General features: G+C 43.5%; 1 protein-coding gene and 1 pseudogene across 5 annotated transcripts in view; both read left to right on the forward strand.

Moving 5' to 3' along the window:
- Positions 1 to 14,131, forward strand: part of LOC126547020 (VPS9 domain-containing protein 1-like) — a 106,426-nt gene that overhangs the window by 47,653 nt on the left and 44,642 nt on the right. For 3 of the 5 annotated variants that reach the window (XM_072287815.1, XM_055062634.2, XM_050194835.3), the window contains one exon: positions 10,918 to 10,990. In XM_072287815.1, the coding sequence (XP_072143916.1) occupies positions 10,918 to 10,990 (73 nt within the window). Of the gene's footprint in view, positions 1 to 2,330; positions 2,393 to 10,917; positions 10,991 to 14,131 lie in introns of all 5 variants that reach the window. The other 2 variants (XM_072287816.1, XM_055062635.2) reach the window with 1 other exon arrangement.
- LOC129384927 (uncharacterized) lies at positions 6,280 to 10,911 on the forward strand (annotated as a pseudogene).

The raw sequence follows: 14,131 nt of genomic DNA on the forward strand, positions 1-14,131 counted from the left end.
GTTTGGTTTGTATTGGTTAGTATTGTTCGTATTGCCTGTATTATTTATTATTTTCTTTGCTCTGCCTTTCACACCCACTCCTGCAATAGCCCGATCGGGCTGCATTATGTACAAATAAATAAAATAAAATAAATCTTGAACTCTTGTAGTTGCCAGGCACCAGGCCAGGAGCACACTTGTACCTATTTTACCTGTAAGTACCTGGCAGCAGCACTTCTCTTCATCCCACAGCAGCGGTGGATGCTCGACTATTTCGCCAAAGCTGTGGCAGCAACAAGGGGTGACCAGAGACCCTCGCTAATCCCTATAGGGCTCACTTTCTAGATAAGAACCCATATAAATGATTGAGTGCCATATGGTGGTACATCCCTACCCATTAGAAAAAACTAGTGGGTTTCCGGCATTAGCAGAATTCAAACCTAGTACCTTCCGCATATGAGGTGGACACTACTATCACTTTGGTGATCACTTTGGCCATGGCTTTGCCATCGGCACGTGCCGATTGGCTGCTTTAGCAAAATAGGATGAGCTGATTGGCTGGTTGAGCAAAATCGGATGAGTGCTCAATCAGCCAATCGGCTCATCCTATTTTGCTCGGTATGCGCTGATTGGCTGTTTTAGCAAAAACAGATGAGTGCTCAACCAGTCATTCAGCTCATCTGATTTTGCTAAAACATCCAATCGGCCCGCGCCTATGGCGAAGTCGTGGCCAAGGCGATAGTATCGCCGAAAGTGATCATTGCAGAATGCACTCCATGGCACTGTTGTGAACATTAAGCCGGTATTCTTAGTATCATTTGTTTTCGTGTCTTTATGTGGCACCATTTTGAAGAAATAAATCCTTACCAGTTTGCCCAACAGTCAGTTCTACTTAACCATAAATAAATTGGATCCATTATGTGAAAAAGAAAAAAAAAAACGCAGTTTCGCCCATAAGGCGAAGCATCGATTATGACGGCAAATTGGTCGACATCCATGATAAGTAAGGATATTAGTTTTATCAGCCGTATAAACTTGTAAACACTCGCTTACTAACTAAATTAACAAGCCCGATGTTGGCGCGCACAGGCAAACATGCACACATCATGCTCAATGACTGTGGACACTCGCTGTCATAATGCAGGCGTGCGGACGCACCGCTGCAGCAGTGAGCGAAGTGACCTTCATGCTGTCAATTGCTTCATAACGCAAACTGAGCAGCAAGAACACAGCACGCAAAGCTACGAGCCATTGGCTCACCTAGACTGTGCCCCCAAAGCAAATCGTTTTGAAGATAAAGCCTGCGCGGCCATGCCATACACAGTTGCTGCCAAAGTACAATGTCCCCCCAGTTCCTTATGTGCTACGGAAGACAGCTCGCTTCCTTCCTGATTTCCTCCCTTGTGCACACAGGATTGAGCCGCGATCACCAGCTCACCCTTGCACGCCTTCACTCGAACATACGGCATACGGTGCATGACGACGGTGTTTTCGCCCTTTGACTTTGTACAGAACATCACGGCGACACCGACAACAAAAATGCGTTTGAAGCGACCATATGATTTCTATCGCAGTAAAAATAATGCACATCCTATGCACTGTGTAAATCGTTAAGCAAACAGTTTTGCAAGTAGCTGGCTGCCCAGCATAGCTTGGAGTTTTGCAGAGCATTATCAGATGGACCAACATATTTGTGTAAGGTGAACAATGGTTTGTGCGATGCAAGCATGCTGTCTGATGAAAGCACTAAGGCGACAGTGGCAGTGTGACAGCAATGATGTTGACATGACTGGTTTATTGTAATCTTGTGAAGAAACATTGCAACCTGTTCTGTTACGATCTGTGTTGATCCTGAAGCTGGTACAATGTCCGTTCCTGTTTCTGTGGCCTAATGCCATGGAAACTGGTACACACTCATATGATTTTTATTAAGCTTATTGCTGCTTTGCGACGTGTTGCATGTGCCAGTGTCTCAGTGCACTAGTTGGTGGTGGCATGAGAGAATATGCAAGTGTCTCTGGCCTACTAATGGGTAGTGCATTGGGCTTTTATTGTTCAAAGCCCACCATTGGACACATCTTTGTTTTATTGGAGAGGCTTAAATCAAGGCAACACATGAACCTGCCTGCCTACCACTATGCACTTGGTATGAATTCTGGGCAAATGACGCCCAGGCTTCAGTGTTTCTTCCAGCTTTGAATTCGCTTACTGTGGCAGCCTGAGGCTCTTGCAGCGGAGTCTGGGATCTTCTCAACAGCAACTTCATTGTGATATTCACATCGTGTTTATCTGTTACAGTATTTCCTTATGTTGCCTCCAAAATACATGCATAGATGCCGCTCCTCTTACAGTCTGTGTGGCGCACCGAACTTCACATTATTTGCCCAGCACCAAGGCTGCATGATAGCCATTGGTTAGTGTGCCCGGTTTTTAACTTGTGTAATGGTTTTTAATGTTGCCATAGGGGTAGAAGTTCAGTTTCCATTAGTCTGCAAAGTGTTTTTCTTCGCCATGTGGTGAGGGTGAAGCACAGAATTAAGAGTTGGCCTGACAGCGACTTGATAGCAATGGAAATAGTATGGAAAGTGTAGATAGATGGACTGGTGAATGGATGTAGCAAATGCAGTCTTGACCTTTTAACAGGCTGTTGCAGTAATAAGGTCATGAAATCTCAATGTTAAGTCTCAGATTGGCACTATCTACCTTACCTCTCTATTGCATTTTTGCACATTTGATATGATTGTGATACTTCGTTTGTTACGTCTGTACCTGCCTTTTTTTTGTCATATTTTTTATTATGTTCACTTAGATGATTTTTGTCAATGATGGTTGCACATGCTTTACGACATCACAGTGTCAATCTTACTGCCTTGCTATATGTGCGCTGTCTTATAAGTACAGCTCAAACAAAGGAAGCAGAGGCCATGATATGTTGTGCTGGTTGGAATTATTGGAGGCATTCTCAAATGGGGTCTCACATGAGCATGAGTGATCATGCAGTGAAGGTGAATTGTTAAGATGATCCTATGAAGAGCTAAGCAGCTGTAACCAGCTGATGCCAGTAAAAACTGCAGAAAATTTGCTTTCACGATGTTTGTCATGATTGACATCGTTTTATCCTTAAACATGTGCCTAAATCCTTGTGAAACAAAGTATTTGTGTGTTCTGTTCATATGCAGTAGAAAGAGTGAAAGATGTAAGGCAATATAAGGCAATATTACTGTAGCACATTTGATTTAATAATTACTCATATACTGCTGCTCTTCGCATTCAGCAAGTGAAGCCGTTCAACCTGTTATACATGTTTCATGTCTGACAAATATTTTTGTTTTTATGTATGTACAGCCTCCCTGATTTCCAATGAAATTGTGCAAGCATCGGCTGAACGGCATGTCAGCACTTTATAATGGTCAGAAGCAGCAAAATCAGTAATAGTACATGTAAGTGCACAAAGCACTCTCCAGTGAAAGAATCGTCTGCTACTTTGTTCACTTCAGGAGTTCACACACCCTGCCTTTATCCGTGGGGCCCCATCATTCACAAACAATACTCCATATGTGCTGATAAATTCCCTTTATTATTATTATTATTATTATTATTATTATTATTATTATTATTTCATCATAATTTCATGGTGCATGCGCGGGTTCAATAAAACGAAAGAAAAATGGAAAGTGAATTGAAGATGAGACACCTTACATGTTCTGCTTAACCGGGAAAACCTGGAATTCTTGGGGGTTTTCGAATAGTCTGAAAATGCTCAAGGAAAACTTCGGGAATTTGTGCTTCTATCAGGGAAAAATTAGCTTTCATTTTATTGAAAGGGGATGAAAGTTGTCCTAATGCTGGCTCGAGTAAAAGGGAGAAATCGTAACGAGTTGTCTTTGACGCCGTGTCCTCTGTTGGAGTTGCCAGTGTCCAGAAACTGGTCAACGACCAGTTTTCCGGACGCCTGATTTTTGGGACATGCCCGATATTGCGGATGGCTTAACGTCTTAAATTTCGGACGCAACAACCCTTCGCCGTACGATTTTCCTGACATTTTGCCGGGACCGCAGGTCCGAAACGGCATTAATCAAAGCCAACACCGCCATTTTTATTATCTTGCTGCCTTGAACCGGCGCTCTCGCTTGCAGATTTTACTGGCAGCCGTAGCCACCACTGCGGCAACGCGAGGCCTTCCTTCGACGTTCGCTATTAAGGTTCTTGCCGTTCGGTGCCATGTTTTTCATTGAAAGAATTCGCTGTTGTCAGCAATGACACCGACTCCGCCTCTGTAATCCTCGCGATTGGCTTAGAAGCACGGCGCGTTGCATAATGAAGGTTCCCGAAAGGCAGCTTCGCCTCAGCACAGGAATGTTACACGCTGAAGCATACATGAAGTATTGCGCTGAGGCTTAACAAGCGAGGGAAGGTGCAATTGTCATGGGACATAGTACATATTCCCTAATTATACATGAGTGCCCCCACAGTCTCCCGTCACAGTACAAGTATAGAGGCTGGAAATGTTCTCCTAGTGTCGGGAGCGGGCGCACTTTCCTGAAGCACCGGAGAAACCAGTTTGGATGCTTGGCTGGGTAGTTCGAAGAGGGCGCTGTGCTCCTATGACACATCTTAGGGACATGGAACAACCGCCCTGTAACCCTGATTATCCATGGGAATACTGCAACAGTTGCAGGGTAGCAGAAAGGGCGAGGGAATTGGAGCACTCATTCATAAAAATACAAATTGGCAAAGGGTCAAACAGGAATGCAAGGAGCATTTATGGCTAAAAGGAAAAGTAACAGGGGAGAAAACACTTCTAGGCTTTGTATACCTTTGGACAGGATTAAATGCTAAAGAGGAAAACAAAAAAAATGTTAGACTGTATAGCAGCGGACATCAATGAGCTAGGAAAAGGATGTGAGCTAATTGTATGAGGAGACATGAATGCGCATGTTTAAAATATGGATGGGGACACAGACTCCACAGGTAACATGCTGCTGGATATGTGTGAGAGGCATAACTTAGTTGTCTGTAACTCTACTGAGAAGTGTTACGGGATCATAACATGGGAGGTAGGGGGTCGACACTCGACAATAGATTATGCGTTAATGTCACATAGGATGTACGATAGATTAGGAGCCATGATTATAGATGAACAGGGCTCCAGAACTATAGGTAGCGACCACAAGCATATAAAGTTGAGTTTTAAGAGAGAAACTAGAGCACGAACGACGCATGAGGAAATGCCAGATGGGATTTTTTACTCAGAAGAGCAAGTGGAAATAGCGGCCAAACAAATTGAAGAAGAAATATCGGAGGGTACTGAAACTGATTGGACTTACCCAAAGTTAATGAGACTATTTGAGCGTGAGCTAGATAAGGCGTGAGTCAGGAAAACAAGGCAAGGGATACGAAAACTCAAGAGCTGGTGGGATGAAAAGGTTAGGAAGACCATAAAGAAACGTCGGGAAGCCTCCAGGGAACATGGGTATTCCAAAAGTAAGGGAGAGCCTGAAGTAGAGAGGAAATGGGTAAACTACATAAAATGCAGAAGGGAAGCATCCGATTTGATCAACGAGAAAATCAAGACAAAAGGGTCCCAATGGCTTTCGGAAGTAAGTAATAAAAAAGATAAACAGGCAGCTAGGAAATTCTGGCAACATCTGAACTCCTTGGGTAATAGGACAAGCCTAGAGCAGAGGTATATAGTAACAGCTCAAGGTACTCGGTTAGAAGGAGAGGAGGCAATGGAGCATATAGGAACCATGATGAGGGAAAAATTTACAGAACAGAGAAATGGTACATCCAGTATGTCGGAGAGGGATAGCCCGGTCAATCCACTGCTTTCGCTTAGGCAAAGAGAGTGGGAAAGGGCTGAGAAGAGGGTACCAAGTAGCACATCAGCAGGCCCGGATGGTATTCCAATTATGTTAATAAAGAAATTGGGCCCGAAATTTAAGAAAGCATTAAGGGGGGTGGTGAGCAAAATGCTAATGGATGGTAAAGTACCTGACGAATGGAGGCTAAGTAGGATGAAAATGATATATAAGTGAAAGGGGGACAAAGCTGACATAAATAACTACCGGCCTATAACAGTGACGTCAGTGGTTTACAGGGTGGTAATGCAGATTATAAAGGACAGACTGCAGGCATGGGTAGAGAACGAGGTGGTGCTTGGAGAGCTACAAAATGTGTTCCGGAAGCATAGGAGGCTAGAAGACAATCTGTTCTCTTTAACACAGTGCATTGAAATAGCTGAAAAGGAACACAGACCCCTAGGCTGACTTTTTTGGATATCAAGGGAGCCTATGACAGTGTACTACAGGAGGGCTTGTGGGGCATTCTGGAAACTTTAGGAGTGCAAGATGGAGTAACCAATTTCTTAAAAGATATCTATAAATGTAACCGGGTGATTATACAATGGGAAAAGCAGGTTTCGGAGCCTGTAATGATTCGGCGGGGGCTTAGGCAGGGGTGTCCATTGTCACCTCTGATGTTTATGCTGTGCCTACAAGGTTTAGAGGCCAAAATACAGCAAAGCGGACTCGGCTTCAACCTATCATTTTTCAAACAAGGAAAATTGATGGAACAGTCATTACCAGGACTGATGTATGCGGATGATATTGTGTTAATGGCTGACAATACAGAAGATCTGCAGGGATTGATGGTCATATGTCGTACGGAAGGAGACAAATTAGGCTTGAAGTTTAGCAAAGAAAAATCAGCAGTCATGATTTTTAATGATAACATTTGCGGCGAGCATAAGATACAGGAGGCCACGCTGGAGATAGTTCATAAGTGCAAGTATCTTGGGGTGTGGATCAATAATGGCATTGAGTATCTGACAGAGTACGAAAAATATCTGACGACTAAAGGTTACAGAAGTGCAGCGATTATGAAAAGTAGGGCACTGTGGAACTACAATAGGTACGAAGTGGTATGAGGGATATGGAAGGGGGTAATGGTTCCGGGCCTGACTTTTGCCAATGCAGTTCTATGTATGAGAGCAGAGACCCGGGCACAGTTGGAAACTAGGCAATGTGGTGTGGGTAGGCTCGCTCTGGGAGCACATGGCAAGACACCAAATCTTGGGGTGCAGGGGGATCTGGGATGGTCTTCTCTTGAGGGCAGAGAGGCTAGTAACAAGATAGCATTTGAGGAGCGATTGAGAAAAATTCGGGAAATGCGGTGGGCTAGGAAGGTTTTCAGTTACTTATACACTAGGAATGTTGACACAAGGTGGAGGAAGCGAACTAGAAAATTGTCAAGCAAATACTTGTGCAGCAGTGGGAGGGCAGGTAGAGAATCATCCGTCAAGAAAAAAGTGAAGGAGACGGAGAGGGGTATGCGGAAAACAGAGATGCAAACCAAATCAGCATTAGAGACATACAGGACGTTTAAGCAAGAAATAGCCAAAGAAAATATTTACGATAACTCTAAGGGAAGCTCATTGTTGTTTGAGGCCAGGACAGGTGTACTGCGGACTAAAACGTACCAAGCCAGATACCAGGAGATAGACGTTGTGCGGGGCGTGTGGAGAGGAGGAGGAAACGGCTGAACACCTGATGCTTGTAAACAACTTCACCCTGCAGTTAAATGTAATGGGGAACTATTTAAAGCTTAGGGTTTTAAAGACAGTGAAAGTAAAATAGACTTTGAACAGGTAGAAATAACTAAACGGAGGCTATCTGATTGGTGGATAATATCAACGCAAAAGTAAAGGAGTAAATACATAGGTATGCATGCATATAGTACCATTCAAGGCTAGGTGGCGCGCGCCGCCGCCGCCCGATTCAAAGGGTTGAGCCTCATCCATCCATCCATCGCGTTAGTGATGCCAGCCGAAGGAATGCAAACGCAAGTCGTCGTCAGTTTTGGGTAGCACGTGCACTGACGTAGTTCACTTTGCTCCAGCCTTTATTTACGTTGACACCGTAGTGCCACGGTTTGGTGCGATGCAACGTGCTGAACTTCTGTGACAATGCCTTGGACATGGTTCACTAACTCTTAAAGTAATGCCACACATTACCCGCTCACACACTCATCCAAATGCGTTTGAAAAAAAAAAAAAAAATGTGCGCGAACTTAGCCTTCCAGCTATTTCGCGAGGAGGTACTAAAGGGGATTTTTTTCTATAAAGTTCATTTGGACAGGCACTTTAGAACAACTGAGCCGACAAAAGAGCTTGTGAAGCTTATGGAAAGGTCAATATTTATAATGACTTCAAGAGCACCATCTAAAGGCCTCCGACCCAACTTTCCAAGTGCAAAGTTTCTTGAAGAGTGCATTGCATTTCTTGCAGAATGGGAAAATTATGCTGCCAAGCATGGTGGTGGATTTTTTAGCCCAGGAATTGCCCTTGGTCTGCGTATGACCATAAAAAGCACTCTGTCCCTTTTAGACTACTTAAGTAGCTCACTAGGCTACAAGTACTTGTTAACAGCTAATCTTAGTCGGGACAAAATGGAAAATATGCTTGGTGTTGTAAGGCAATCCTTTGGTTGTAACGACAATCCTTCGCTGGAATGCTTTTTATTTATTAAACAGCTTGTCATTGCTTGTAACTGCACTCTTAAAGCCATCTGATGTTTTAAACGAAAGGCTGACCACCTAACAGAAATTATTGATGAGCTATTGGATGATGGTGATTTGGAGTGTGTAGAATCTGTGTTAAAAACACAAGGCAAGCAGTTGGATCATGACAACTGTGTCAAAGCACAGTGACAGTAGATTAGTATATTATATAGCTGGCTATGTTGTCAGAAAGTCTTTAGAAAGATTTCCATGCCCAGAGTGTGTCTCTCGCCTTTGTATTTTGCCCCTACAAGCAGATTGTGATGGAAATTCCATACTAACAAGGCAGTTTGATCATGGGGGCTTGATCTACCTTTCCAAAGCTGTTGAGGAGCTTGTTTGTAAAGTTGAGGACACATTTACTCTGTATTTCAGCAGGTATCGGCTTCATGCTGAAAGCTTGGTCTGCTTTTTGCATTTCCTTCCGGGAGCGAAGCTTAAAGAAGTGGGTTGCAGTGAGCATGGGCAGAGTTTGACAACAAACATAATAAAGTTCTACGCACTGACGAGGCTGCACTTGTTTGCAAAAGCAAAGAACATGGAACGGAACACACTAAGAAAAAAGCAGAAGCTCCTTGTGCAACAAAAAAAAAAAAAAAAAAACAACTTGTCACATAGGTTTTGGAAGCACTCCCCATACAGCATTTTTGCAGACCATAGTGTGCAATTTTGTAAAGCTGCAATAAACTATATGCACGAGACGAACAGAATACATTCAATTTACTCTCTCCACATTTGTGGGCTGATTGATGTTGCATCTCCCATAGGAAAAAAAAAAAAACCAACCCCATTTTATTGTGGCTGCTTGCGTAGCTTCCGTCACTCTGGTTAAAATGGCAGCAGAACAGAGACGAAGACAAGGCACATAGAAATACATGACAAGCACACCGTCTCGTTTCTGTGTCTCTTCATCTCAGTTACGCTGCCGTCATAACCAGCTATGGGCCAACTAGCCCAAAACAGTTTTATTTCACCGCTTGTGGCGATAAGCATGCTCGCTAATTTTGTAAGGTTGACTGGCTCTCATAGATTATTGCATGCCTGTTTTCTGAACTTGAAAATCGGCGGAAAGGGCTGGTCACTTGCGAGCGCCCGCTGAAAAGCGCACCGGAGCCCGCAAGAGCAACCCACCAGCGAGCTCTGGCGCCATCTGCCGGAGCATAACAAAGTATTTCACGTCAGCTCGCGCCTTCACGACACTAGGATAACCTTCTAGCCTCTATAGTACAAGCACTGATAGCCCTAATAAGTGTACTGCTAGGCCTTCAGAGTTTTTTCGGACGTGCCTGTGGCGATCTGAGACCTTAAGGGCAGTAAAAGATATGCATTCATTTTTTTCGGACTGCCCAATTTTTTGGAAGCTTTCAATGAAATTCCTAGGGAGTCCGAAAAATCGGACGTTGATGTACAATTGATCAAGAAGATGCTTCGAATGGTCCATGTGGCGAACGTGCGACAGAAAGAGGACGAGAACAGAAAGGACTGTCGCATTGAGGAATGAACTGTGCCGCCTCTTTTTTGAAGGAGCTTGAACTTAAAAAGAAAAGTGTTGGCTTATGCCGATGCACAGGTGACCCTCATCCAAAACAAAATAAACTCTTTTAATGCAGTGAAACGCAACACTGAGGCATACTGTGGGAGCTGAGAGTACGTTGGGACAGCTGAGGTTGACTTTCCAGCTGCCAAGAGAATCTCACTTGTGACAAAGTTCAGGCCTAATACCAATCAGTTGATGGAAATAGCTTATTTTCGAATAAATTTGCTTCTATATGTATCTATTTTTATTCGTGTTTGAAAATGTTCAACTCTATTTGCAATGGGCTTTACCATCTTTTTTTCGAATATGATTTATTCGCTATGCATTTTACTACCACTCCCTTCAGTTTTCTGTTTGGAATAAAATAAAAATTACTCCTTACTATTCAAACTGGATTAAGCAGTTTTTTTTTTTAACATGCTTACTTAGTGACAGGCGGCATAATGTCAGCCCGTCTTGACAAAACACGAAGTTCTGTGTCGCTCATGGAATTTTGTAAAGACACTCCGGGAAAACCTGGAGAACTCAGGAAATTTAAAGATGTCAACTTGGTAGACACCCTGTGCTTCACATAGACTTTTTTTTTTTTCAAAGCAGGATCTCTCGGATAACCCTAGAGAGACGTTTGTTGTAGCAGATCATGCTCGCAGTGATGTGTGCTTTGAGTGCAGGCACAATGGTTTTCTGAATTTCGCTGCTTCTCACTGTTACAAGGTGCTGACGTGCCATGTGGTAGATACTCATGCAACATTATTTAAAACCTGGGAAGCTGTACAAGCACTCATATTACTGTTTCCTACCATGTCCACAAAGTGTATAAGCCCCCTCACTTATACTTTCAGAAAGCCTATGTAAACTATTTAAAAAGCCTGGACGCCATTGCTGCCAGCTTGCTGAAGGATTACGAGTCTCATGGTGAGTGTGATTCTGATCACTTCATGTGCAATACCTAATGTATGCACAGTAGTTGAGTGTCAGATCTATGTGTGGAAAGCACACCTAACCCAGGCAAAGCTTTGCCTGGACTATGTGTGCTTTCCACATATAGATGTGCTCCTCGACTATTAGTGTGCACGAAGTGCATGACTTCTTTTTCATTTCTGAAATACGTTTTGGATTCTGCTCAGCCTCCTGTTCACTAGACTATCACCTTAAAATTTATACCTTATAAACATAATTGTCTCTGTTATACAATATTCAGCAACCTAGTGTCCCAGTGAAAGCACTTAGTCCATAGGACATACGAATCATGTCCCAGTGGCCATGCACCATTTAGGATGCAAATAGGACATCCGCTGGACATCCAATTTCGGATATCCTATTACGGATGTCCCAGGGATATTGCACATGGACCTGTTCCAGATATTCTACCATGGATATGCCAAAGTTATCCCACGTGGACCTTTTTTGACGTACAACGTATATTTGTTGTCCAATTAAACCTTTGTCCGAGTTTTCTCATAACAGAATTGTGTTTTCTCGCATGTTCAAATTACAATCCGAAGCTATCAAGTCTGCAGCTCGTGTGTATGTTGTACTGTACGAATTTTCTGATGCAATTTACTTTGGAAACTTAATTAGTTCAATAAGGCACTTGCACTTGGCGGAAGGCCTAGAAGAATGAGGTGTGTGCTGCACTTCCACACACATGTGTGCACTCGTAACGTGTGCACACAATGTATAGATCTGTTCTTCATGCATGGGTGCTCTGCCTGTTGCATCTGTCACACAGCTTGTGCTGAAACCGTAATTGACATTATGGCAAACACTGTGCAAAAGGCATGTAGTCTACATGTCCCCATAATGTCCCTTGTGGACATGCAAGGGATGTCTGCAGGACAAGCAAAGTGTCGCTAAGTGGTCATGTGAGGGACATCTGCAGGACATTCGGCACATCCCTAGGAAATATATGTTCTGCCAGTGAATGTCCATAGGATGTTTGTGTTTTGTGCAAGTCTGTATGTTTGTTGTTTAAACTTCTCAGCTATTTTTCACAAATTATCGAGCACCAGGAGCAGCTGTAGAAATATATAGCTGCTACATTCATACGAGCAGCATGTCAAAACATTACTGGCACCCTTTAGGGGTCTGGATTTTTCTACACATGCGATTCCTCTGGCTGTGATGATGATGATTAATGATGCCTCTGTGCCAACTTTACTCAGTTGGAAAATGACTGATGTAATATCAGAAGTCATTGCTCAACTTCCCCTCTCCCAGTCGACATAATTGATGGGAATGAGGGGTGATGATGTCTCCTAAAAGCTAAATTTTGTAAGCTGAGCACGAAAGATAGTTTTGTTGGCATTTGTTAGTGTTGTCTACTTAAATTAATAGATTATATTGGTAAATGTGTGCCTTCACAAGCAACGTTCACAACTAAATAAAATGCCATCTATGGCTGCAGCAAGCTGCTCTTAAAATGCATGAGTACGCTGTGACAATGCGTGGTCTGCAGTGCACTTGCTAAAGTGGGTGATATCTCGCAATATTTTGTGAAATTGATGTTTTTTCAGAAAGTTGGGTGTGGAGCTGTGTCTCACGGATAGGTGCATGATAACTCTCCATGTTCACAGAAAAAGGAGGCAGAGAGTGAGAGATAGTCCAAGTAATAAATAAATTGCTCAGATAAACTTGAATGCACACATCATAGAAGTTAAGCAAGTCAAAAGTTATCTTGTACTGATGCCTCATTTTTTAAAAAGAAATCAAGGCACATACAGGGCTTGTCCGTAATGTAATAAGACTGCCTGCCGCGTAGCACTGCAGTCACCAGTAGCGCAATCCCTGAATGCGGGATTTGTGGTGAGGGTTCTAAGCTAAGTAACACACTGGGAGGCAGTCGCTTCCGAGCTCTGATGCAGTGAGGATCTGAGGGGCTGCAAAAACTGTTTTTGAGTTTTTGTCTCGGCAGAAAGCAAAAAATATAGCGTTCGCTGGAGCAGCAGTACGCGATTAAATTTTGCTTTCACCTGGGCAAAACTGCTTCTGAGATGCTTGCCTTGGTTAAGGAGGCTTACAGAGATGACGCCTTGTCAAGGGCCAATGTTTTCAGGTGGTTCAGTGAGTTCAAGAACGGACAGGAGACTGTTGAAGACATGGAGTGATCCGGACGCCCTTCAAGGAGTAGTTTGGACGAAAATGTGGCCAAAGTAAAAAATTTCCTGGACTCTGACCATTGTTTGAGTATCAAATTAATTGCTGAAGGCCTCAACATGTGCAAAACTACGGTTCACAAAATTATTTCTGAAAATTTGAACATGCACAATGCTTGTTCGAAATTAGTGCCAAAAGTGTTGAGTGATGAACAAAAACGACTAGTTGATGATTCCCATGAGATGTTGGTGCAGTTAGAAAGTGAATGGGATTTTTTAGACAGCGTAATAACAGGCGACAAATCATGGGTGTTCCAGTATGACCCCGAAACCAAGCGCCAAAGTTTGAGTGGCACACTGCGAACTCCCCACTGCACCCCAAGGAAGCGAGATGTCAAAGTCCAAGGTAAAGACAATGTTCATTGCCTTTTTTGACAAATGTAGGGTGGCCCACAAGGAATTTGTACCTCTGGGACGGACCGTCAGTGCTGTGTTCTAAGAAGGAATTCTTGAGTGCCTTCACCGAGCCATCAAACAGAAACAACTGGAGGTTGCCGATTGCTGGAAGCTCCACCACAACAACGCTCCAGCTCACGCCGCCTTCGCTCTGACCGCCTACCTGGTCTACCTTGCTGCAGCCACCATACAGCCCCGATGTGAGCGCGGTAGCCTTTTTCCTGTTCCCAAAGCTCAAGAAAAGCCTGAAAGTCACCGTTTTGACGATGTTCCTGCCATCCAACAGGCTTTCACAGGGTCTGTGAAAGAGGTTATGGCAGCTGACTTCCAGGGAGCCTTTGCAGCGTGGGAATTGTGTTGTTAGCTGTGTATCGACGCCCAAGGAGACTGCTTCGAAGAATTTTAATAATATGTACCGATCTTATCAATAAATTCTTTTTACCAGATCCAGTCTCATTACTTTATGGACAAACCCTGCATGTCGACCATTAATTCTCATTTATTG

The sequence above is a fragment of the Dermacentor andersoni genome, chromosome 1 (assembly GCF_023375885.2).
Source record: "Dermacentor andersoni chromosome 1, qqDerAnde1_hic_scaffold, whole genome shotgun sequence".
In the NCBI taxonomy this organism is placed as follows: Eukaryota; Metazoa; Arthropoda; class Arachnida; order Ixodida; family Ixodidae; genus Dermacentor; species Dermacentor andersoni.